General features: G+C 49.1%; 1 protein-coding gene across 1 annotated transcript in view; it reads right to left on the bottom strand.

The window, feature by feature from the left end:
- LOC122945572 (serine protease 27-like) overlaps positions 1-21,120 on the bottom strand; it is a 32,195-nt gene extending 11,075 nt beyond the window's left edge. The window contains exons 1-4 of the mRNA XM_044304640.1: positions 21,033-21,120; positions 17,680-17,716; positions 17,345-17,457; positions 16,012-16,188 (exon numbers count right to left, since the gene is read on the bottom strand). Coding sequence (XP_044160575.1) covers positions 16,012-16,188; positions 17,345-17,457; positions 17,680-17,716; positions 21,033-21,120 — 415 coding nt within the window. The remainder of the gene's footprint in view (positions 1-16,011; positions 16,189-17,344; positions 17,458-17,679; positions 17,717-21,032) is intronic.
- Between the last annotated feature and the right edge of the window lie 5,863 nt (positions 21,121-26,983).

Here is a 26,983-nt window from a genome sequence, read left to right as displayed (position 1 = left end):
ATTCTCTTAGGGTGGATGAGCAGGACATGGATGCTTATCCTCCCTGCATTGTCATGGCAATGCCCAGATTTCAGGTATATTATTACTGGTTTCTAGTCACCTAGACTAGCATGGACTGTAACTGCTGTGACTAGGGTTGAGCAAACCAGAACTGTAAAGTTCGGGTTCGTACCGAACTTTAGGATTTTTGGACCCCCGACCTGAACCCGAACATTTCAGTAAAAGTTCAGGTTCGTTGTTCGACGATTTCTTGGTGCTTTTTGAAAGGTTGCAGAGCAGCCAATCAACAAGCGGTTAACCGTCTGACCTTAGAAGCCATCACAGCCACGCCTACTAATGGCATGGCTGTGATTGGCCAGTGCAGCATGTGACCCGGGCTCTATATAAGCTGGAGGCACGTAGCGCTGCACGTCACTCTGCTGTGCTTAGTGTAGGGAGAGGCTGCTGCTGCTGTGAGGGAAAGAATAGGACAGAATCTGTTATCAGAACTCCAATTGTACTCAGCGATCTACATACATATATCCGTCTGTTAGTTAGGTGGGCGGCGGCGGCCATTTTATGCGAGCTCAGTGCACCAGCACAGCATTTGAGCTTTTGTGACATTCAAATCCAAGCTTGAAATACTGCAATAATAATCTGGGTGTTTTAAAACACCCTTATTGTTCAAAATACACTAGTTTACAGCCCTTGCTCCATCTGGACGTATGAAATTCAAGGATTATATACTGCTGTCATATTCTGCTAGTAAAATACTTGATATTGCAGCCTTTGCTGCATCTGTGATTGTTAAAAACAAAATTGAAATACTTTAATAATTTTCTGGCTTTGAAAAAACACCAATTTTTGGTAATAACCTTCATCTGGGGCCTCTGCCGCATTAGTCAGTGTGTGATTTAAGCTAAAAAAACTGCTATAATTTTCTGGGTTTTAAAAAACACGCTTTTTGTGCAAAATACACAATTTTACAGCCCTTGCTGCATCTGCACGTGTGAAATTCAATATACTACTTTCATATTCTGTTATAAAAAAAACACCCATTTTGGACAAAAAAACTACATTTTGCAGCCTTTGCTGCAAATGTCCTTGCGAAATACACCCTTTAGATACTGTGGTTCTATTCTGCTATTAATAAAACACCCATTTTAGGCAAAAATCTTCAATTGCGCCCTAGTCTGCATCTATACGCGTGAGATGCACCCTTTACATACTGTGGTTCTATTCTGCTATTAATAAAACACCTTTTTTGGGCAAAATACACAATTTCACAACCCTTGCTGCATCTGCACATGTCAAATTCAAGGGTTATATACTGCTGTCATATTCTGTAATTAAAAAAACTCAAATTCTGGGCAAAAAACTTAATTTCTCACCCTTTGCTGCATATGTCATTGTGAGATGCACCCTTTACATACTGTGGTTCTACTCTGCTATTAATAAAACACCCATTTAGGGCCAGATCCTAAATTTGAGAAATATGAGCTCATCAAATGAGGGAAGTGGCCAGAGCCGGCGCCACCTGTAAGGCTTAGTGTGCACTTCCTTTCAGTCCGGCAGGAGCTCGGCCACGCTACACTAGAGGTGGGGGGGAATGATAGTGACAAGGGAAGGGGGGATAAGAGTGACAAAGGAGGGGGGGGAGTGACAAAGGAGGGGGGAATGAGAGTGACAAAGGAGGGGGGGATGAGAGTGACAAGGGGGGGGATGAGAGTGACAAGGGAGGGGGGAATGAGAGTGACAAGGGAGGGGGGGAATGAGAGTGACAAGGGAGGGGGGGAATGAGAGTGACAAGGGAGGGGGGGGAATGAGAGTGACAAGGGAGGGGGGGAATGAGAGTGACAAGGGAGGGGGGAATGAAAGTGACAAGGGAGGGGGGAATGAAAGTGACAAGAGAGGGGGGAATGAAAGTGACAAGGGAGGGGGGGAATGAGAGTGACAAGGGAGGGGGGGATAAGAGTGACAAGGGAGGGGGGGAGAGAGTGACAAAGGAGGGGGGAATGAGAGTGACAAGGGAGGGGGGATAAGAGTGACAAGGGAGGGGGGATAAGAGTGACAAGGGAGGGGGGATAAGAGTGACAAGGGAGGGGGGATAAGAGTGACAAGGGAGGGGGGATAAGAGTGACAAGGGAGGGGGGATAAGAGTGACAAGGGAGGGGGGATAAGAGTGACAAGGGAGGGGGGGATAAGAGTGACAATGGAGGGGGGGGGAGAGTGACAAAGGAGGGGGGAATGAGAGTGACAATGGGGGTGAATGAGAGTGACAAAGGAGGGGGGGATGAGAGTGACAAGGGGGGGAATGAGAGTGACAAAAGAGAGGGGGGTGAGAGTGACAAGGGAGGGGGGAAATGACAGTGAAAATGGGGGAATAAGAGTGACAAGGGAGGGGGGGTGAGAGTGACAAGGGGGGGAATGAGAGTGAAAAGGGAGGGGGGGTGAGAGTGACAAGGGAGGGGGGGGAATGAGAGTGACAAGGGAGGGGGGAATGAGAGTGACAAGGGAGGGGGGAATGAGAGTGACAAGGGAGGGGGGAATGAGAGTGACAAGGGAGGGGGGGGAATGAGAGTGACAAGGGAGGGGGGGAATGAGAGTGACAAGGGAGGGAGGGGGGGTGCAATGCACAAAATCAGGTGTGCACTGCGCAACGCCATCTGTGGCAAGGTGCACCTGACTACGGATACGTGGACCAGTAAGCACGGTCAGGGACGTTATATCTCCATAACAGCACACTGGGTAAATGCAGTGGCGGCTGGGCCTGAGGCGGATAGCAGTTTGGCGCACGTCCTTCCACCACTGTGGATTGCAGGGCGCTTCAGTTTGCCTCCTGTTGCCACCTCCTCCTACTCAGCTTCCTCCTCCTCTTCTTCCACCTGCTCATCCAGTCAGCCACACACCTTCACCACCAACTTCAGCACAGCCCGGGGTAAACGTCAGCAGGCCATTCTGAAACTCATATGTTTGGGGGACAGGCCCCACACCGCACAGGAGTTGTGGCAGGGTATAGAACAACAGACCGACGAGTGGTTGCTGCCGGTGAGCCTCAAGCCCGGCCTGGTGGTGTGCGATAATGGGCGAAATCTCGTAGCAGCTCTGGGACTAGCCGGAATGACGCACATCCCTTGCCTGGCGCATGTGCTGAATTTGGTGGTGCAGAAGTTCATTCACAACTACCCCGACATGTCAGAGCTGCTGCATAAAGTGCGGGCCGTCTGTTCGCGCTTCCGGCGTTCACATCCTGCCGCTGCTCGCCTGTCTGCGCTACAGCGTAACTTCGGCCTTCCCGCTCACCGCCTCATATGCGACGTGCCCACCAGGTGGAACTCCACCTTGCACATGCTGGACAGACTGTGCGAGCAGCAGCAGGCCATAGTGGAGTTTCAGCTGCAGCACGCACGGGTCAGTCGCACTGCGGAACAGCACCACTTCACCACCAATGACTGGGCCTCCATGTGAGACCTGTGTGCCCTGTTGCGCTGTTTCGAGTACTCCACCAACATGGCCAGTGGCGATGACGCCGTTATCAGCGTTACAATACCACTTCTATGTCTCCTTGAGAAAACACTCCTGGCGATGATGAAAGAGGATGTGGCACAGGAGGAGGAGGAGGAAGAGGGATCATTTCATAGGGTTTCCGGCCAGTAATTCCCAAGTGGCTCCGAGGGTGGGTTCCTGCACCCACAAACCCAAGGTACACAATTGTCCAGCCAGGGCACAGTTCTGGAGGATGACGAGGTGGAGGATCAGGAGGAGAAGATGGAGGAGGAGGAACCATGTTCACAGCACGGTGGCACCCAGACCAGCTCATGGCCATCACTGGTGCGTGGCTGGGGGGATATAGAGGACACAGACAATACACCTCCCACAGAGGACAGCTTTTCATTGCCTCTGGGCAGCCTGGTAGATGCGCTGCTGGTGGCATTCCCACCTGACAGCGGGGGCACAGTGGAAGCACAAGGCGAAGGCAGAGAATGAGGAAGAGGTCGCCAATGCAGCTGGGGCACCGTCAGCACCTCAGAAGGCAGGGTTAGCATGGCCGAAATGTGGAAAAGCTTTGTCACCTCGCCGCAACAACCAGCACCACCAGCTGATATGGAACGTCTTAGCAGGAGGCAGCATTTCACCAACATGGTGGCACTGGTGGATCGCATCGCTGCCAAGGAGGTAAGTATAAGTGTTTATTTTTTTGGTGTACAATACTGGTGGCTACTAGCACGTAATGGAGGTCTCTGGATACTGGCACATAATGGGGGTCTCTGGATACTGGCACATAATGGTGGGCTGTCATTACTGGCACATAATGGGGGTCTCTGGATACTGGCACATAATGGTGGGCTGTCATTACTGGCACATAATAGGGAGGCTGTTATTACTGGCACATAATGGGGGGCTGTTATTACTGGCACATGATGGGGGGCTGTTATTACTGGCACATGATGGGGGGCTGTTATTACTGGCACATGATGGGGGGGCTGTTATTATTGGCGCATGATGGGGGGCTCTGGCTACTGGCACATAATGGGGGGCTGTCATTACTGGCACAAGGGGGGGCTGTCATTACTGGCACATAATGGTGGGCTCTGGCTACTAGCACATAATAGGGGGCTGTCATTACTAGCACATTTGGGGGGCTTTTATTACTGGCACATGATGGGGGGGCTATTACTGGCACATGATGGTGGGGCTATTACTGGCACATGATGGGGGGGGCTATTACTGGCACATGATGGGGCTGTCATTACTGGCACATAATGAGGGGCTGTCATTACTGGCACATAATGGGGGCTGTCATTACTGGCACATAATGGGGGGATGTCATTACTGGCACATAATGGGGGGCTGTCATTACTGGCACATAATTGGGGGCTGTCATTGCTGGCACATGATGGGGGGCTGTTATAGCTGACACATAATGGGGGGGCTGTTATTACTGGCACATTATTACTCAGACACTGTGTTTCAAAAGAGGTAAGGAATTTTCTAGACACAGTATCTCTATTGTCTGATTGCAAATGAGCATAGGCAAGTAAGGTGTTAATTTGCTGATGGGGGAGGAGCCTTTGTGGGAGTGTGTGTATATATATCCACACAGTATTAGCTTGCTAATCATAGCTTGCTGTTTTTCCAAGGCTGCTATTTCAAGTGCTGCTTGTTATAAGTGCATTGGAGATATTCAGGAGATACTCAGGAGGTGGATACAATCTAAACAAGTAAGATTTTTTTGCTAAAATCTTTCCCCTCTTTACAATGGCAGACCTGGTTCTGTGCAGGAATTGTTGTGCTTTAATTTCAGGTTCCACTCTTCAGAGGTTTGGATACTGTCTGATCTGGAGAAAGCTCTCCATAATTCAGCAGGAAATTACCTTTTTGAAATATGAGATTTTTCAATTAACCACTAAACAAACTCAGGCTGAGAACATTGTAATGCCACTGCCACAGAGGCCCCCTAGAAATGGAAGATGGGTTACTGTAGGTTCAGGTAGACTGAGAGTTGTGGATAGAAGGCATGTCCCACAGTCTGTGGCTCTCCATAATTCATTTGCAGCACTTTCAGAGTGCAAGAGCAACATGGAGGATGGCTCAAGCACAGTGGGTGAGAAACAATCATCTCCCATGCCTAAAGTATGTAAGACTGCAGCCAAAGACAAAAAGGAGAAGGTGAGGATTGATAGAAAGCAGCTGTTGGTGGGCGATTCCATCATAAGAGGTGTGAAGTTTGAGGAGAATGGTGTTGTGAGATGTCTCCCTGGTGCTACCGCTAGCAGGGATAGACGACGGATCCTAAATATTGTTAGGCAAGCAAAGCAGGAAAGGGAAGTGGATGTTATTCTCCATCTTGGGACAAACTATCTGGCTTGCAATGAGGTTTCAAAGGTGAAAGAAGCTTTTCACACACTTGGAAAGGATATACGGGAGGTTGCATCAACTGTTTCATTCTCTGCAGTTTTGCCTGTGCAGAACCTTCAGCATGACAGGAAGATGCGCATTAAGGAATTCAATGTATGGCTTGGTGAATGGTGTCGGAACCAAGGGTTTGGCTTTGTGTCTTATGTTAGCTCTTGTTGGAATGGAAAAGAACTGTACAAGAAAGATGGTTTGCATCTTTCTCTCAAGGGAACGAATGTCCTCGGTGAACAGTTCCAAGTATTTTCGGAGAAGCATTTAAACTAGGAAAGGGGGGCAAAAGAATGATAATCCAGCAGTCCGACTGCCCCCCGGAACAATGCCAGAAGAGGCCAGTAGCACAAAGGTTAAGAAATGACAAGCTCAGAGTCTTGTCTACAAATGCTCGCAGTCTAGGGAATAAGATCAATGAACTTGAGGCTATAATGGCATCTGAGAATGTAGTGGCTGTTACTGAGACGTGATTCAAGGGGAGTAATGACTGGGATATATCAATACCAGGGTTCTCTCTATACAGGAAAGACAGAGAAGGCAAGAAGGGGGGAGGGGTGGCCCTGTATGTGAAAGATAGCATAACATCTAATTTGATACACGTTAGCGAGAACAATTTAGAGTCCGTTTGGGTTACCTTGCAGCTTGATAATCATCAGGTAACTCGTGTAGGTGTGATATATAGACCACCTAGCCAAGTCAAAGAATTAGATGATCTACTAGTTGAGGAAATAGCTACAATGACATTGAAGGGGGAAGTTATCATTATGGGAGACTTCAATCTTCCAGATGTAAACTGGAAAACCAAAATAACTAGTTCTGCCAGGAGTACAGATATTCTAAATTCCCTACTGGGATTATCTCTACAGCAAGTAGTGGAGGAGCCAACTCGGAAGGAGGCCATTTTAGATTTAGTATTCACAAATGGGAATTTGGTATCTGATATTACTGTAGGGGAAAGCTTGGGATCTAGTGATCACCAGTCAGTGTGGTTTACTATAAGTACAGTGACTGAGTCACACCACACAAAAACAAAAGTTTTAGATTTTAGAAAAACTGACTTTTCTAAAATTAGATTAGTGGTATACGAGTCCCTATCAGACTGGAACAGTTTTATTGGAGTCCAGGAGAAATGGGACTACTTAAAAGTGGCACTATTGAAGGCAACAGAAAATTGCATTAGGCTTGTCAGTAAAAGCAAAAAAAGGAAGGGACCACTGTGGTACTCAGCAGAAGTGGCCAAAATCATTAAAAACAAAAAGATAGCATTTAGGAATTATAAAAAAAAAAAAAAACGAGGATGACAGACGAATTTATAAGATTAGGCAGAGAGAGGCCAAACAAGTTATAGGAGCTTCAAAAGCACAGGCAGAAGAGAAATTAGCTCAGTCAGGGAAAAAAGGCGATAAGACATTCTTCAGATACATAAATGAAAAAAGGAAACTAAAACAAGGAATTACCAAATTAAAAACTAAAGAAGGAAGGTATATGGAAGAAGATAAAGAACTAGCTGACTGCCTCAATGAATACTTCTGTTCAGTCTTTACAAAGGAAAATGAAGAAGGACCTCAGTTAGGAAAGAAGACTAATGAATCTTTTGACGCATGTGTCTTTACAGAGGAAGAGGTTCTAAGTCAGCTGTCTAAAATTACTACAAATAAGTCACAGGGGCCTGATGGGATACACCCAAAGCTATTAAAAGAGCTCAGCGGCGAACTAGCAAAACCATTAACAGATTTATTTAACCAATCACTGGCAGCAGGAGTCGTCCCAGAAGATTGTAAATTAGCAAATGTTGTGCCCATTCACAAGAAAGGTAGTAGGGAGGAATCGGGCAACTATAGGCCAGTAAGCCTGACATCAATAGTGGGGAAATTAATGGAAACCATACTTAAGGAGAGGATTGTGGAACATCTAAAATCCCATGGATTGAAAGATGAAAAACAGCATGGGTTTACTTCAGGGAGATCATGTCAAACTAATCTTATTGATTTTTTTGATTGGGTGACTAAAATAAAAGATGGCGGAGGTGCAGTAGACATCGCTTATCTAGACTTTAGTAAGGCTTTTGATACTGTCCCACATAGAAGGCTTATCAATAAAGTGCAGTCATTGGGCTTGGACTCCCATATTGTTGAATGGATTAGGCAGTTGCTGAGGGACAGACAACAGAGGGTCAATGGAGTATATTCAGACCAAGGTCTTGTTACCAGTGGGGTACCTCAGGGATCTGTTCTGGGACCCATATTGGTTAATATCTTTATCAGCGAAATTGCAGAAGGCCTCGATGGTAAGGTGAATCTTTTTGCTGATGACACAAAGATTTGTAACAGGGTTGATGTTCCTGGAGGGATACACCAAATGGAAAAGGATTTAGGAAAACTAGAGGAACGGTCAAAAATCTGGCAACTAAAATTTAATGTTGATAAGTGCAAGATAATGCACCTGGGACGTAAAAACCAAAGAGCAGAATATAAAATCAGTGATACAGTCCTAACCTCAGTATCTGAGGAAAGGGATTTAGGGGTCATTATATCAGAAGACTTAAAGGTAGGCAGACCATGTCAGAGAGCAGCAGGAGATGCCAGCAGAATGCTTGGGTGTATAGGGAGAGGCATTACCAGTAGACAGAGGGGGCGCTCATGCCGCTCTACAGAGCACTAGTGAGACCTCATCTGGAGTATTGTGCTCAGTACTGGAGACCATATCTCCAGAAGGATATTGATACTTTGGAGAGAGTTCAGAGAAGAGCTACTAAACTGGTCCATGGATTGCAGGATAAAACTTACCAGGAAAGATTAAAGGACCTTAACATGTATAGCTTGGAAGAAAGACGAGACAGAGGGGAGATGAGAGAAACTGCTAAATACATAAAGGGAATCAACAAGGTAAAAGAGGAGAGAATATTTAAAAGAAGAAAAACTGCTACAAGAGGACATAGTTTTAAATTAGAGGGGTAAAGGTTTAACAGTAACATCAGGAAGTATTACTTTACTGAGAGAGTAGTGGATGCATGGAATAGCCTTCCTGCAGAAGTGGCAGCTGCAAATACAGTGGAGGAGGTTAAGCATGCATGGGATAGGCATAAGGCCATCCTTCATATAAGATAGGGCCAGGGGCTATCCATAGTATTCAGTACATTGGGCAGACTAGATGGGCCAAATGGTTCTTATCTGCCGACACATTCTAGGTTTCTATATTATGGGGGGCACTATAGGGGCATCTTCTGAGGTCACAAAGAAGGGGTGTTTTATATGGGGGGCTCTGTACAGTAGAATTTTATACTGGGACACATTATGGTGGGTACTATGGGGAAGGTGGGAGAGGAGTACTATGGGGTCATCTACGGGGGCACTAAGAAGGGGTATTTTATACTTGCAAATTATGGGGGACACTGAGGGCATCTACTGGGGCATTTTATACTGGTACATTATGGGGGCACTAGGAGGAAGGGGGGAGAGGAGCACTATGGGGGCATTTACTGGGGGCACTATATAGGGGTATTGTCACGGCCATGGTTATGGTCGTGACTTCTGAACCGCATGCGGTTGTCAGCGGTCTTTGGTTTGGTTGTCAATCACAGGTGAGGGCTGTGGTATTTGCCTCACCTGTGGTTGCTGCTGGCAACAGTATGTATGTGGCAGCATAGCAGTCTGAGCTGTGTCGTCGCAGCTTGCTATGTTGTGCATGCGGTTGCGTGTGTTGTTTTGTGCACTTCCCCTTTAAGTGGTGTTTTCCCTTCCCTGGTGGTGGAAGGGTTAACTCCCTTTCTGTGTGTGTGAGACACTGGGTGTGTCTGTGTGGGTGTGGCCACTTAGGCCTATAAAGCCTCTGTGTTTGGCATGTCTCAGTGGGTTGCTTCAGCCATGCTTAGCTGGAGCAGCCTCCTGTGCATTACATCTGCCAGTGGGGGCCACCCTTGTGGTCATAAACTAACTGTGACTCTTAAGTTTATGTTGATGTCCATTTGATGTTTTCCTTTGTTATGTTATGCACCTATGGATCTGGGTTCCTGTGTGTTTGTGTGTGTGCTGTGTCCATCTGTGTTTGGGTGTGGACACTTGTTGTCTTGCACGGGATCCAGTCTGAGTGTCTGTGGCAGGCAGGTGTGGAAGTGCTTTTCAGCCTCCTGCCATATCCATAGGCTGTTTATGTTCCTTTCCCTGCAGCTTGGCCAGTGAGACTCCTGTTCATTCGTGTCCAGAAAGAACATGTCATCTTACCCTGCTCCTTGTTCCAGGGCAACCCTGAGGGCTAGTAGGGACCCCTAGGCATCCGGTGTATGAGTCCTCCCACCTTCAGGGTTGACTCATATGGATAGGAGTCAGGGTCAGTTTAGGGACGCGATAGGAGGTGACCTGCTCCCTAATACTGTCGTCCTGGTCAAGCAGCGCGTAACATCTTCTGGCATCGCACAGCTGAGGGTTTTCCCCATCCTCAGCCGTGACAGGTATTTTATACTGGCACATTATGGGGGCACTATGGGGACATTACCTCAACTGGGGGCATTACAAGGGGGTATTTTTTCCACTGTCACATTATAAGGAAAATTATTTCTACTGGGGGGGGGCATTATGGTGGGCTTTATTACCCCCCCATGGTATGACCCCCTAGTAGCAGCACCGACCTCTCCCTGCTCTGCTATCCCTCTGCCCCTTCTCCAAATACTTATTATGAAATCTTTCTCATTAGGATAAAACACAACATCAGCTCCGCCGAGCCCCCGGCCAAGTGGTGAAGTGGCGTCCGAGACCCCCAAGGGCCAAGCCAAGTAATTGTAAGATTTCATATAAAATATGTTTATGTTATACACATATAGCATACACTGTGCCCCACAATATACAGTATACTGCTACACTGTGCCCCACAATATACAGTATACCGCTACACGGTGCCACACAATATACAGTATACCTCTACACTGTGCCCCACAATATACAGTATACGCTACACTGTGCCCCACAAAATACAGTATACCTCTACACTGTACCCCACAATATACAGTATACCGCTACACTGTGCCCCACAATATACAGTATACCTCTACACTGTGCCCCACAATATACAGTATACCGCTACACTGTGCCCCACAATATACAGTATACCTCTACACTGTGCCCCACAATATACAGTATACCTCTACACTGTGCCCCACAATATACAGTATACCGCTACACTGTGCCACACAATATACAGTATACCTCTACACTGTGCCACACAATATACCTCTACACTGTGCCCCACAATATACAGTATACCTCTACACCGTGCCACACAATATACCTCTACACCGTGTCACACAATATACAGTATACCTCTACACTGTGCCCCACAATATACAGTATACCGCTACACTGTGCCACACAATATACAGTATATCGCTACACTGTGCCACACAATATACAGTATACTGCTACACTGTGCTCCACAATATACAGTATACCTCTACACTGTGCCACACAATATACAGTATACCGCTACACCGCGCCACACAATATACAGTATACCTCTACACCGTGCCACACAATATACAGTATACCTCTACACCGTGCCACACAATATACAGTATACCTCTACACCGTGCCACACAATATACAGTATACCTCTACACCGTGCCACACAATATACAGTATACCTCTACACCGTGCCACACAATACACAGTATACCGCTACACTGTGCCACACAATATACAGTATACCTCTACACTGTGCTCCACAATATACAGTATACCTCTACACCGTGCCCCACAATATACAGTATACCGCTACACCGTGCCACACAATATACAGTATACCTCTACACCGTGCCCCACAATATACAGTATACCGCTACACTGTGCCCCACAATATACAGTATACGCTACACTGTGCCCCACAATATACAGTATACCTCTACACTGTGCCCCACAATATACAGTATACCTCTACACTGTGCCCCACAATATACAGTATACCTCTACACTGTGCCCCACAATATACAGTATACCTCTACACTGTGCCACACAATATACAGTATACCGCTACACTGTGCCCCACAATATACAGTATACCTCTACACTGTGCCACACAATATACAGTATACCTCTACACTGTGCCACACAATATACAGTATACCTCTACACTGTGCCCCACAATATACAGTATACCTCTACACTGTGCCACTCAATATACAGTATACCTCTACACTGTGCCACACAATATACAGTATACCGCTACACTGTGCCACACAATATACAGTATACCTCTACACTGTGCCCCACAATATACAGTATACCTCTACACTGTGCCCCACAATATACAGTATACCGCTACACTGTGCCACACAATATACAGTATACCTCTACACTGTGCCCCACAATATACAGTATACCGCTACACTGTGCCACACAATATACAGTATACCGCTACACTGTGCCACACAATATACAGTATACCTCTACACTGTGCCACACAATATACAGTATACCGCTACACTGTGCCACACAATATACAGTATACCTCTACACTGTGCACACAATATACAGTATACCGCTACACTGTGCACACAATATACAGTATACCGCTACACTGTGCCCCACAATATACAGTATACTGCTACACTGTGTAGTCTGTTCTATAAGCACCATTGTTTTGTGGCGGCGGACAGAAAATAATCCGGAAGAGCTCCTCCCGAGACCAGGCTCTGGATCCGTCACTGCATGGTGGGGCAGTATGTGTGCACACGCCTACACGTACTAACTGACGGGTCTGCCCCCTTCAACTTCTTGGTCTCCAAATTGGGCACATGGCCTGAGCTTGCCCTTTACGCCTTGGAGGTGCTAGCCTGCCCTGCAGCCGGTGTATTGTCTGAACGTGTGTTTAGCACGGCAGGGGGCATCATCACAGACAAGCGCAGCCGCCTGTCCACAGCCAATGTGGACAAGCTCACGGTCATTAAAATGAACCAGGCCTGGATCCCTCAGGACTTGTCCGTACCTTGTGCAGAATAGACCTGTATACCGGCACTAAGCAGCCATTGTTATACTGCAGCGCAATCGCTCAGTCTTGTATTTTGGATATTTCACACTCTTTTGGAGGGTACCCTAATTTTACTAAATTAAATTAAAACCAAAAATTTGTGTAGGCTACGTCCTCCTCCTCCACCGCCGCTTCCACATACACCGCCTCCTCAACTTCCTACTCCATATGGACCTGGTCCTCCTAGATCAAGATTATTTTTTATTTTTACGTATTTTATGTTATTTGAAGTCATTTCACTATCCACATTTGTTTGCAGAGCACTTGCCATGCTCCTAACCACATTTTGACACCATTTGCAGCCTTCTAGCCCTTTCCATGACATTTTTACAGCCATTTTAGTGCTCAAAAGTTCGGGTCCCTGTTGACTTCAAAGGGGTTCGGGTTCGGGGTCAAGTTCGGGTCCCGAACTCAAACTTTTTCCGAAGTTTGGCCAAACCTGTCGAACTCGAACATCAAGGTGTCCGCTCAACTCTACTTGTAAGTTATCATGTCTAACATCTGCTGCTGCTATTTAGGAGAGCTAATTTAAATATTTTTCACAGAAACCCAGAGGGGCATCGCCTGGCCTACAATACTGCACACATGCACTTGGCAGAGTAGGGGCATCGTCTGGCCTACAATACTGCACACATGCACTTGGCAGAGTAGGGGCATCGTCTGGCCTACAATACTGCACACATGCACTTGGCAGAGTAGGGGCATCGTCTGGCCTACAATACTGCACACATGTACTTGGCAGAGTAGGGGCACCGTCTGGCCTACAATACTGCACACATGTACTTGGCAGAGTAGGGGCATCGTCTGGCCTACAATACTGCACACATGCACTTGGCAGAGTAGGGGCATCGTCTGGCCTACAATACTGCACACATGTACTTGGCAGAGTAGGGGCATCGTCTGGTCTACAATACTACACACATGTACTTGGCAGAGTAGGGGCATCGTCTGGCCTACAATACTGCACACATGTACTTGGCAGAGTAGGGGCATCGTCTGGCCTACAATACTGCACACATGTACTTGGCAGAGTAGGGGCATCGTCTGGCCTACAATACTGCACACATGTACTTGGCCGAGTAGGGGCATCGTCTGGCCTACAATACTGCACACATGTACTTGGCAGAGTAGGGGCATCGTCTGGCCTACAATACTACACACATGCACTTGGCAGAGTAGGGGCATCGTCTGGCCTACAATACTGCACACATGTACTTGGCAGAGTAGGGGCATCGTCTGGCCTACAATACTGCACACATGTACTTGGCAGAGTAGGGGCATCGTCTGGTCTACAATACTGCACACATGTACTTGGCAGAGTAGGGGCATCGTCTGGCCTACAATACTGCACACATGCACTTGGCAGAGTAGGGGCATCGTCTGGTCTACAATACTGCACACATGTACTTGGCAGAGTAGGGGCATCGTCTGGCCTACAATACTGCACACATGTACTTGGCAGAGTAGGGGCATCGTCTGGCCTACAATACTGCACACATGTACTTGGCAGAGTAGGGGCATCGTCTGGCCTACAATACTGCACACATGTACTTGGCAGAGTAGGGGCATCGTCTGGCCTACAATACTGCACACATGTACTTGGCAGAGTAGGGGCATCGTCTGGCCTACAATACTGCACACATGTACTTGGCAGAGTAGGGGCATCGTCTGGCCTACAATACTGCACACATGTACTTGGCAGAGTAGGGGCATCGTCTGGCCTACAATACTGCACACATGTACTTGGCAGAGTAGGGGCATCGTCTGGCCTACAATACTGCACACATGTACTTGGCAGAGTAGGGGCATCGTCTGGCCTACAATACTGCACACATGTACTTGGCAGAGTAGGGGCATCGTCTGGCCTACAATACTGCACACATGTACTTGGCAGAGTAGGGGCATCGTCTGGCCTACAATACTGCACACATGTACTTGGCAGAGTAGGGGCATCGTCTGGCCTACAATACTGCACACATGTACTTGGCAGAGTAGGGGCATCGTCTGGCCTACAATACTGCACACATGTACTTGGCAGAGTAGGGGCATCGTCTGGCCTACAATACTGCACACATGTACTTGGCAGAGTAGGGGCATCGTCTGGCCTACAATACTGCACACATGTACTTGGCAGATTAGGGGCATCGTCTGGCCTACAATACTGCACACATGTACTTGACAGAGTAGGGGCATCGTCTGGCCTACAATACTGCACACATGTACTTGGCAGAGTAGGGGCATCGTCTGGCCTACAATACTGCACACATGTACTTGGCAGAGTAGGGGCATCGTCTGGTCTACAATACTGCACACATGTACTTGGCAGAGTAGGGGCATCGTCTGGTCTACAATACTGCACACATGCACTTGGCAGAGTAGGGGCATCGTCTGGCCTACAATACTACACACATGTACTTGGCAGAGTAGGGGCATCGTCTGGCCTACAATACTGCACACATGTACTTGGCAGAGTAGGGGCATCGTCTGGTCTACAATACTGCACACATGTACTTGGCAGAGTAGGGGCATCGTCTGGCCTACAATACTACACACATGTACTTGGCAGAGTAGGGGCATCGTCTGGCCTACAATACTGCACACATGTACTTGGCAGAGTAGGGGCATCGTCTGGTCTACAATACTGCACACATGTACTTGGCAGAGTAGGGGCATCGTCTGGCCTACAATACTGCACACATGTACTTGGCAGAGTAGGGGCATCGTCTGGCCTACAATACTGCACACATGTACTTGGCAGAGTAGGGGCATCGTCTGGCCTACAACACCGCTTACGTGCCATACCATGGACTCTCCATAATAAGAAGGACTAACCGACAGCGCATATATATTGTTGAGAAACACTCATTTGTGTACTAAATGCTGAAATAAATCACAAAGAGAAGTTCAGACCGATTCCCAAACCAGTGGAACCAGTTCGCTCATCGTTAATTGCTGATCATTCTCACCGGGAGCTGCCGGCCAGCTTTCCCCTCATATATGCAGACTGTGTCTCTTGTATTCTGAGGATGAGACTTCTGGAAGATTCCTGGGGTCCATCCACCCACCAAGCTGTTGTGTTTCTTTTTGTCTGTGTCCTGGGCCCATTACCTGTTGCAGTGTTTGTGTTGCGAGCATGAACGGCGCTCAGACGTTGTGAGAGAACAAAAAACTGGTTTACTTTACTTGGGACAAAACAGTGACCATTAACTGTAACATCATCATCAAGATGGAGACCACCAGCGAGAACATCTCCATCGTCACCAGACAGTACATACCCTGGAGGAACTGCACTGGAATAAGCAGTGATGGTTAACACAGCGCCATCTACTGTCAGCTTCACACGGCTCCTCCTGCATTAAGCTGCAGCTGTTGCTGTATTCCAACAATCGATGGGCTGGTAACCCTGAGGCTCTGGCAGAGTATGCCCATCTCAGCGTCCTCTTCTGGTCACCGATGGAGTCTGACAGAGTCTATCCTACTAAGAACTTGACCGGCGTAATGTCGAGTCGCTTACCTCTTAAACTCCACTCCCCCTCCCAATAATGACAGACTCAGCAAGTGGATTATATGGCCACAGCAGCCTTTTATTAATAACATAAATACAAATAAATATCATAAATACATAACTTAACCCTTGGCCTTCCCACCTGAAGGCCCCGCCCTAAAACCTTACCAAGAACCCATGAATGCCAACACGGGGAGGGTCCTTGAAGCCCCATAAATGACGGATAACTGGCCTCGCCCTCAGTTAAATTACCTCTAGCCGATGAACGCCAGCTCAGAGGCAGGAACCGGTAACCAAGGGCAACCAACTTGGGCCGCTACCCGCCATATCACACCTTAAACCAGTACCTGGGGAGTCCAGAGCCTCCTTTGGCTCCCTCCCCACCACGCCAGAGCCACCATAACCACCAACTCCAAGGACCCCCCACCGCCCACGACTCAAGAAGGTGAACACCTCACCTACTTGTGTCCCGCCACACCCGCAGCGCTAATTCAATGCCGTCCTGCAAATCGGAACACCAGAGATCAATCCCCACCCCGTTCAAGTGCACCCCATCTCTCCTCCAAACGCCCCCACACCGGGCTCCAGCTCCCTATGCCTAACAACAATGGCACCGTTACGTGCCACAAACCTACCAACTGCCCTGTTAACCTTGATTCGCGCCTTATTCAGCCGCTCCACAGACCTCGCCTCTCTCCAATGCTGGCGCGGCACCACATCCGACCAAACCGTCACCAGTCGCGGATATTGCGCCCACAAACGTAGCAAGTCAAACTTAATGTCCCTCGCTAACTCCCTGAAGGGGCGTGCCCCCAAATCATTCCCCCCGACATGCAACACCAAAACATTAGGAGGCCTATCCAACCGTGCAAATCTGTAAAACTCAGGAAGAACCCGACTCCACAGCATCCCACGCATCCCAATCCAACGAATTACCGCCACCTCTCTCGAAATCGACAACTGCCGCCCGTCCGGCCTGACTGCCGCTCGCAACGCTCCCCAGAACACGTAGGAGTGCCCCATAATCCAAACCAAGCACGGTGGAACACCTACAAGAGACAAAGAAAAACGTCAACCAAACACTGCCATCTACCCCCAGCCCCCTTTCCCGCAAGTTCCTCATACCCATGAGGGCCTCACATATGACCGAAATCGAATAGACTCCCAACGGCCAATACGCCGAATAACGTCATCGCCCAACCCCCTCCTGGCAGCCTCCGTGGCCGCCCCGATCCGATAAGAATGTCCCCCATACAAAGAGGGATCCTTACCCAAGCCCGACAAGCATGATCGCAGAACTGCTATAAACTGGAAACGAGAAAGATAAGACCCGTCCCCATGAACTAATAAAGGGCCCGCTCCCCCTGACCCATCCCGTCCCCAAAACTCCCTGAGGCATCGAACCGGGCACGCGACCGAACCCTCTACTTGGAACAACACTACCCTACAACCCCGACCCAGCTGGTCCGTTTTTGACCGTCTAATGCAGAATTCCAAACGGTCATCAAATAATTCCACATCCTGCCCACAAAGGCCTCCCGCCCGCCCCCTACTTGGACTAACCAACTCTCCGATCCTCAAGGCCCCAAAAAAGGCGAGCGAAAAAGCCAACCTAAACAGCCCAACCTCCCATTCCGAAATACAAACCCCTTCCAACTGACCCAACAGATCCACCAACAAACTAAAAGAAATCGGACGGCGACTATCCACATCGGATGCACGCCTCCTCCAACCACGCAAAGCTTGCGCAACCCAAAAAGACTTCGACACATCCACCACCCCCCGGCTCCGACAACCAAAGGCCACACCCGCCATAAACTTGACCACCCTGGAATACGACCACCCCTCCTCCCGACAGTGCCCCACCCAAAGCAACATCAACGCGCTATCCTCCAACCCACAACCCTGCAACCGCCGCCTCCAGGCCTCCTACAGGGCCCACGCCCGTTCATACGCCGCCCAGGTTCCCGCCGCCAAAGAACCCCTCACCAGATCCTCAACCGACCGAACGGCAGATTCCACATTTCCGGCGGAAAGCTGGTCCCCTCCGTCTCCGCCTCCGGTGCCAAAGCGCGAAAACGATCCCACTGGAAACGAGACAAAGCATCCGCAATTGAGTTACTAACCCCCGGTACATGAGACGCCACCACCCACGCGTTTAAAGACAGGCAACCCCACGTCAAATACTGAAGCAACCGCACAACCGGTGGCGACGAAGCTGAATTGCGATTAATGGCCTCAACCACCCCCATATTATCGCAATGAAAACAGACCTTCCGATCCCGAAAGATTCCACCCCAAATGGACACTGCCACCACAATGGGGAAAAGTTCCAGCAACACCAAGTTTGTCAACAAGCCCTCCTCCTTCCATACATCCGGCCATTCCCCCACACACCAACGGCCCCCCAGAACGCCCCAAAACCCCGGCCCCCAGCCGCATCCGTAAACAAATCCAAATCTGCTGCCGACACTCCGTCCGCCATCCACAAGGACCGCCCATTGTACGTTTCCAAAAAAGACGCCCACACCGTCAAGTCATCCTGCAACTCACGGGTAACCCGAACAAAATGGTGGGGAGACCGCACTCCCGCCGTTGCCCTAACCAATTTCCTACAAAAAATTTGCCCCATGGGCATTATGCGACACGCAAAATTAAGCTTGCCCAATAGGGAATGCAACTCGCGGAGCCGCATTTTCCGTTTTCCGCAAGCCACAGACACCTCCCGCCGCAAATCCACAAGTTTATCCTCAGGCAACCTGCACTCCATAGCCACCGTGTCAATGACTATCCCCAAAAAACTCAATCGCGTCTTCGGGCCCTCCGTCTTTCCAGACGCCAAAGGAACACCGAAAAGGCGAGATATGGCTTCAAAAGAATGCAACATCACCGAGCAGCCATTAGAACATGGCGGCCCGATAAACAAAAAATCATCCAAATAATGAATGATAGAACCCCAACCTGACCGCTCACGTACCACCCACTCCAAAAAAGTACTGAACTTCTCAAAATAAGCGCATGAAACCGAACAACCTATTGGCAAACACTGGTCAACAAAATACCCCCCATCCCAGAAACACCCCAACAAGTGCTGACACTCCGGGTGCACCGGCAAAAGACGAAATGCCGCCTCAATATCAACCTTGGCCAACAGCGCCCCCTGCCCATACAACCGGACCCAATGAACCGCCTCATCAAACGACGTATATACAACCGAACACAATTCCGGCGCGATCCCATCGTTAACGGAGTTCCCTTTTGGGAAAGAAAGGTGATGTATAAGGCGGAATTTATTCTGCTCCCTCTTAGGTACGACCCCCAACGGAGACACCCGCAAATCCTGCATCGGCAATTCCCGAAAGGGCCCTGCCATGCGACCTAACTCCACCTCTTTGCGCAGTTTCTCTGTCACCACTCCAGGAAGTTCCGTCGCAGAACGCAAATTTTTTACCCCCGACCCCCCAACCCCTTCAACATACGGAATCCGAAAACCCTCCCGAAAACCAGCAAGCAAAAATTCCGCCGCCTCCACATCAGGGTATTCATTTAGAAAACGCTCCATCTCTGCCACCCGTATTGGCGTCCGCCCCTTTTCCAGCCGCATCATCCCCACTCTTACCCCTGCGCCCCCTGAAGCAACGCTGCGCCCCGTGGTTTCCCCCGCAAAAGGAACACTCGTGCTTGAACTTGCACTTGTCCCCGTACTTGCATCCCCCCTCATTGAACGAAAAACAGAGTCCCTTAACTGAGGCCGCCGAGCGCTCCGATTGCCCCGAACCCCCGGCTCCCCCCGGAAAGGGCTGCCCAGCCCTGGCCGGAGTCATAACCCGCATCCACAGGCCAATGTCTTTATGGTCCCAGCGCATACTAGGCCGGACCGCCTTCCGCTGCCTGAACTGCTCGTCATACCTCAACCACCCCAAACCCCCATATACTCGGTATGCCTCGCCTATTGCATCCAGATAACAGAAAAGTGCTGAACAATTATCTGGCGCCTTCTCCCCGATAACACTGGCTAAGATCACAAAAGCCTGTAACCAGTTTGAAAAAGTCCGCGGAATCAAACGAGAACGCCGCTTATCCTCTTCCTCCTTTTTCCTATCATCCCGCCTATCCCGGTCCAAATTAAAGCGCTCCAGGGGAAGCAGCGAAAATAAATCCACGTACTCCCCTTTCCAAATTCTCTCCCTAACCTCCTGCTTCAAGTGCGCCCCCAGCGGCCCCTCAAAGCACACATAAACCTCCCCTTTCGCAGCGTCATCCAAACGCGGCTCCTCACCATCCTTCTCCCTGGCCCCGTCCCTTCCTTTATCGCCCTCCTTATCCGCCACTCCCTGGTGCGCTGCCCCAACCCCACCTCCAGCGCCTGAACTGCCGTCCCCAGCACCCGCCCCACCAAGACCCCCGGCCGCACTCACACCCAGCAATCCCGGACGTTGCACCCCCCATGCCATCAAAGGGGACCCCGCCACTATCCCCGTACCTACCAACCCCGTCACCAAATCACGCAACCCCAACAACAACTCCCCCAACCCACCGGCAACGGACACCCCGGAGACTCCCACCACCCCCGAGGCTCCCCCACTATTAGCAACCACTAAAGAGGAATCCCCGCTTATCTCACCTGGCTGCGCGGACGCTGTGACTCCACCAGCCGGAACGTGAGGCACCGAAACTTGACTGGCGACGAACTCCCGTCCAGACGCCCGCATCTGTTCTGTAACATCTCTGGAATCTGTAGACCCTGCAGCCTGCAAACCTGCAGCTGCGCCACTAGATGTCTCCCTCACAGCACTTGTAGATCCCAAGGCCTGCAGTACCTCAGCCTCGCCACCAGATGTCACCCTCGTCCCGCTTGGAGCTCCAAGAGCCTGCAGATCTGCAGCTCTGCCACCAGATGTCGCCCTTCCTTCATCCTCCAGAGTCGACCTGAAGCCAGCGCTGAGCTGCTCCGGTGAGTAAACAAGCTCAGGGCCACACACAGGACCCCGCCGACCAGCAGATGCAGCCTGCCTTCCTGTCACACGCCGGGCAGAGAGACCAGGGCCCGATCCCTCTGCCGAACCAGCTCCGGATCCCACGCTGCCTGCATCAGAGGAGAGGGGGAGGTCCCGCACCCCCCTCCTAGGGTCCCGCCGTACCACAGGATTCCTCCCAGCACGCGACTGCCTGGAAGAACGGGTACTCACCGCAGCGCGTGCTGGAGGGGCCACAGAGGGGCTCCTTAACCGGCGCCGGACCCTCGGGGTCACTTCTGGACTTAGGCTACTTTCACACTAGCGTTCGGGTTTCCGTTCGTGAGCTCCGTTTGAAGGAGCTCACGAGCGGACCCGAACGCAGCCGTCCAGCCCTGATGCAGTCTGAATGGAGGCGGATCCGCTCAGACTGCATCAGTCTGGCGGCGTTCAGCCTCCGCTCCGCTCGCCTCCGCACGGACAGGCGGACAGCTGAACGCTGCTTGCAGCGTTCGGGTGTCCGCCTGGCCGTTCGGAGGCGTGCGGATCCGTGCGGATCCGTCCAGACTTTCAATGTAAGTCAATGGGGACGGATCCGTTTGAAGATGCCACAATGTGGCTCAATCTTCAAGCGGATCCGTCCCCCATTGACTTTACATTGAAAGTCTGAACGGATCCGCGCAGGCTACTTTCGCACTTGCGAATTTTTTTAAAGTTATTAATGCAGACGGATCCGTACTGAACGGAGCCTCCGTCTGCATTAATATGAGCGGATCCGTTCAGAACGGATCCGCCCGAACGCTAGTGTGAAAGTAGCCTTAGGCGCGCCGGAGGCCTTGTCCTCCGCGGCCGGCTGGAGGGGAGAGCCGAAGCAGTAGCCTCCCCAGACCCCGGGAGCAGACCTTGAACGGTAGCCTGCAGCCATCCAGATCCCCTTGCAGTGTCCCAGGGGGTCAGTAGTGAATGCTGGGCTTGGTAGTGCAGATCAACCCACTAACCTGGGATCCACTGTCGTCTTCAATGGGGCAGATACTGGAACAGGCAGGTGATTAAAAGTTCGTGACGCCAGTGTCAATTAAACGGTGACACGCCGTGTATAGCAATGTAGAAGAATGAAGCAACCACAGGATAGCCAACCAAAAACTGGAACTTTACTGAATATCAGTGATAATCATACATGGACGCAGTTGGAAACGCCGTTCCATGGAAGACAGTTGGTTTCTATTTGAATACAGGTGGTTCTTAGAAGTACAGACTGGCCGGTTATAGCAATGTTCTTTACAGAGTGTTAATTACAGGAGATGCAGTACAGGCGGCTTGCACACTATTCCTGACTGGTCCTGAATCTTGTGACTTATTCTCCAAGGTCTAATGCCCTATAGCTGGCGTATCCTTGAAGCTGTCCTTATCTAGTACCTCCTCTGTTATCTTGAGTACCTCTTGCTTTATCAGATTGGCCTCTGTTGTATTCCATGTCCCGGCTGGTGCTTAGGATGTTTCCGCTACAATGGATGATGACTCAGGAGGGGAACCTTTTCCTTGGATCTGGAACCCGGTTACAGGGCCTTTACTACCCTCTCCTAGTCGGCAGGCTTCAGGCCTGCGCTCCTCTCACAGGCCCATAGCCTGGCCTGGCCTTGACTCAGACACAGGATCATCTCTGACTCCTTCTCCCACTGTCTGCCTGCTTACTACTTCCTGACTGGGCCTTATATAAACTAGGGCTCCCTAGCTCCCTCTAGTGACTCAGAGCTGGAATAACACCCTAGCCGGCCTGCACATGCACGTTTCACAGTAACAGGAAAATACATAGCAGTACATTGACAAGATGTTCTATACCAACCTCCCCATAAATACAGGGGGAACGACAATACCCAAGTGACCCTTCAGTAGTGACGGGGTATTACTCTCCCGTACACTACACCCTGCTCTCTGCTGCCGCACGGAGCTGTGCCAGGAGCGCTTCCACCTCAGACATCGTGGGACAGGAACACCAAAAGAGGTACTGCAGCAGCTCAGACACGGGCTGCTGCCACACTGCTGTCCTCACAAAATGGCCCCTTTTCCCGCCCCTGCTAACCCTTTTAACCCCTTAGCCACACCTCCATCCCTTACGTCACTATCCTTCCTCCTTAACCCTTTGTAACCCCGAATCCTCTCCCTCCAAGCCCCAGTCATGCCAGGCCTCCATCCAGCCTTGCAGCCCTGCTTCCGGCCTGCACTAGTCAGCTGCTTTGGAGCAGGCTGCAGTGGGCTGCTACTGATTAATAGTCTGCAGCTGGAGGAGATACCAGGCCGGAGAGGAGCTGAACACTTCCTCTGCCTTCGGCTCTTGCCCAAGTATGCTGCAGGAGACAATATCATGGAGAGCGGATTCATGATATTATGACTAGGGATGAGCGAACTCGAACTGTATAGTTCGGGTTCGTACCGAATTTTGGGGTGTCCGTGACACGGACCCGAACCCGGACATTTTCGTAAAAGTCCGGGTTCGGGTTCGGTGTTCGTCGCTTTCTTCGCGCTTTTGTGACGCTTTCTTGGCGCTTTTTGAAAGGCTGCAAAGCAGCCAATCAACAAGCGTCATACTACCTGCCCCAAGAGGCCATCACAGCCATGCCTACTATTGGCATGGCTGTGATTGGCCAGAGCACCATGTGACCCAGCCTCTATTTAAGCTGGAGTCACATAGCGCCGCCCGTCACTCTGCTCTGATTAGCGTAGGGAGAGGTTGCGGCTGCGACAGTAGGGCGAGATTAGGCAGATTAACTCCTCCAAAGGACTTGATTAACTGATCGATCTGCAGCTGTGGATCATTGAGCTGCTGATCCTCAATTGCTCACTGTTTTTAGGCTGCACAGACCGTTTGTCAGTCACATTTTTCTGGGGTGATCGGCGGCCATTTTGTGTCTTGTGGTGCGCCAGCACAAGCTGCGACCAAGTGCATTTAACCCTCAATGGTGTGGTTGTTTTTTGGCTAAAGCCTACATCAGGGTGAAGCTGTCACACCAAGTGCATTTAACCAGCAATAGTCTGTTCATTTTTTGGCCATATACAAAATCAGGGGCAAGCTGCGCCTGTCACCAAGTGCATTTAACCCTCAATGGTGTGGTTGTTTTTTGGCTAAAGCCTACATCAGGGTGAAGCTGTCACACCAAGTGCATTTAACCAGCAATAGTCTGTTCATTTTTTGGCCATATACTAAATCAGGGGCAAGCTGCGCCTGTCACCAAGTGCATTTAACCCTCAATGGTGTGGTTGTTTTTTGGCTAAAGCCTACATCAGGGTGAAGCTGTCACACCAAGTGCATTTAACCAGCAATAGTCTGTTTATTTTTTGGCCATATCCCAGTCTAATTCTGTCACTAAATCCATACCGGTCACCCAGCGCCTAAATACTAGGCCTCAAATTTATATCCCGCTAAATCTGTCCTTAGTGCTGTAGCTGGGCGAGTTATTTAGTGTCCGTTCAAGCACATTTCTTGTTCTGGGTTGAAATACAATTCCCAATTTAGCAATTTCATAATTTAGTGGTTTCTGCTATATCAGAGCTATTTGAAATCTATCCCTAAAAGGGTATATAATATTCAAGGTGCACATTGGGTCATTCAGAATAACTTCACACACACACGCTACTGTGTATTTCCAAGTCTAATTCTGGCACTAAACCCATACCTGTCACCCAGCGCCTAAATACTAGGCCTCAAATTTATATCCCGCTAAATCTGTCCTTAGTGCTGTAGCTGGGCGAGTTATTTAGTGTCCGTTCAAGCACATTTCTTGTTCTGGGTTGAAATACAATTCCCAATTTAGCAATTTCATAATTTAGTGGTTTCTGCTATATCAGAGCTATTTGAAATCTATCCCTAAAAGGGTATATAATATTCAAGGTGCACATAGGGTCATTCAGAATAACTTCACACACACCCGCTACTGTGTATTTCCAAGTCTAATTCTGTCACTAAACCCATACCTGTCACCCAGCGCCTAAATACTAGGCCTCAAATTTATATCCAGCTAAATCTGTCCTTAGTGCTGTAGCTGGGCGAGTTATTTAGTGTCCGTTCAAGCACATTTCTTGTTCTGGGTTGAAATACAATTCCCAATTTAGCAATTTCATAATTTAGTGGTTTCTGCTATATCAGAGCTATTTGAAATCTATCCCTAAAAGGGTATATAATATTCAAGGTGCACATTGGGTCATTCAGAATAACTTCACACACACCCGCTACTGTGTATTTCCAAGTCTAATTCTGTCACTAAACCCATACCTGTCACCCAGCGCCTAAATACTAGGCCTCAAATTTATATCCAGCTAAATCTGTCCTTAGTGCTGTAGCTGGGCGAGTTATTTAGTGTCCGTTCAAGCACATTTCTTGTTCTGGGTTGAAATACAATTCCCAATTTAGCAATTTCATAATTTAGTGGTTTCTGCTATATCACAGCTATTTGAAATCTATCCCTAAAAGGGTATATAATATTCAAGGTGCACATTGGGTCATTCAGAATAACTTCACACACACCCGCTACTGTGTATTTCCAAGTCTAATTCTGTCACTAAACCCATACCTGTCACCCAGCGCCTAAATACTAGGCCTCAAATTTATATCCAGCTAAATCTGTCCTTAGTGCTGTAGCTGGGCGAGTTATTTAGTGTCCGTTCAAGCACATTTTTTGTTCTGGGTTGAAATACAATTCCCAATTTAGCAATTTAAAAATTTAGTGGTTTCTGCTGTATCAGAGCTATTTGAAATCTATCCCTAAAAGGGTATATAATATTCAAGGTGCACATAGGGTCATTCAGAATAACTTCACACACACCCGCTACTGTGTATTTCCAAGTCTAATTCTGGCACTAAACCCATACCTGTCACCCAGCGCCTAAATACTTGGCCTCAAATTTATATCCCGCTAAATCTGTCCCTAGTGCTGTAGCTGGGCGAGTTATTTAGTGTCCGTTCAAGCACATTTCTTGTTCTGGGTTGAAATACAATTCCCAATTTAGCAATTTCATAATTTAGTGGTTTCTGCTATATCAGAGCTATTTGAAATCTATCCCTAAAAGGGTATATAATATTCAAGGTGCACATTGGGTCATTCAGAATAACTTCACACACACCCGCTACTGTGCATTTCCAAGTCTAATTCTGTCACTAAATCCATACCGGTCACCCAGCGCCTAAATACTAGGCCTCAAACGCAGCCGCCTGTCTACAGCCAATGTGGACAAGCTGACGTTCATAAAAATGAACCAGGCATGGATCCCACAGGATCTGTCCGTCCCTTGTCCAGATTAGACATTAACTACCTCCCCTTAACCATATATTATTGGACTCCAGGGCACTTCCTCATTCAATCCTATTTTTATTTTCATTTTACCATTATATTGCGAGGCTACCCAAAGTTGAATGAACCTCTCCTCTGTCTGGGTGCCGGGGCCTAAATATATGCCAATGGACTGTTCCAATGTTGGGTGACGTGAAGCCTGATTCTCTGCTATGACATGCAGACTGATTCTCTGCTGACATGAAGCCAGATCCTCTGTTACGGGACCTCTCTCCTCTGCCTGTGTGCTGGGCCTAAATTTATGAAAATGGACTCTTACAGTGGTGGCTGACGTGAAG

The sequence above is a fragment of the Bufo gargarizans genome, chromosome 8, assembly GCF_014858855.1.
Source record: "Bufo gargarizans isolate SCDJY-AF-19 chromosome 8, ASM1485885v1, whole genome shotgun sequence".
Taxonomy (NCBI): domain Eukaryota; kingdom Metazoa; phylum Chordata; class Amphibia; order Anura; family Bufonidae; genus Bufo; species Bufo gargarizans.
This window is presented reverse-complemented; position numbering and strand designations above follow the sequence as displayed.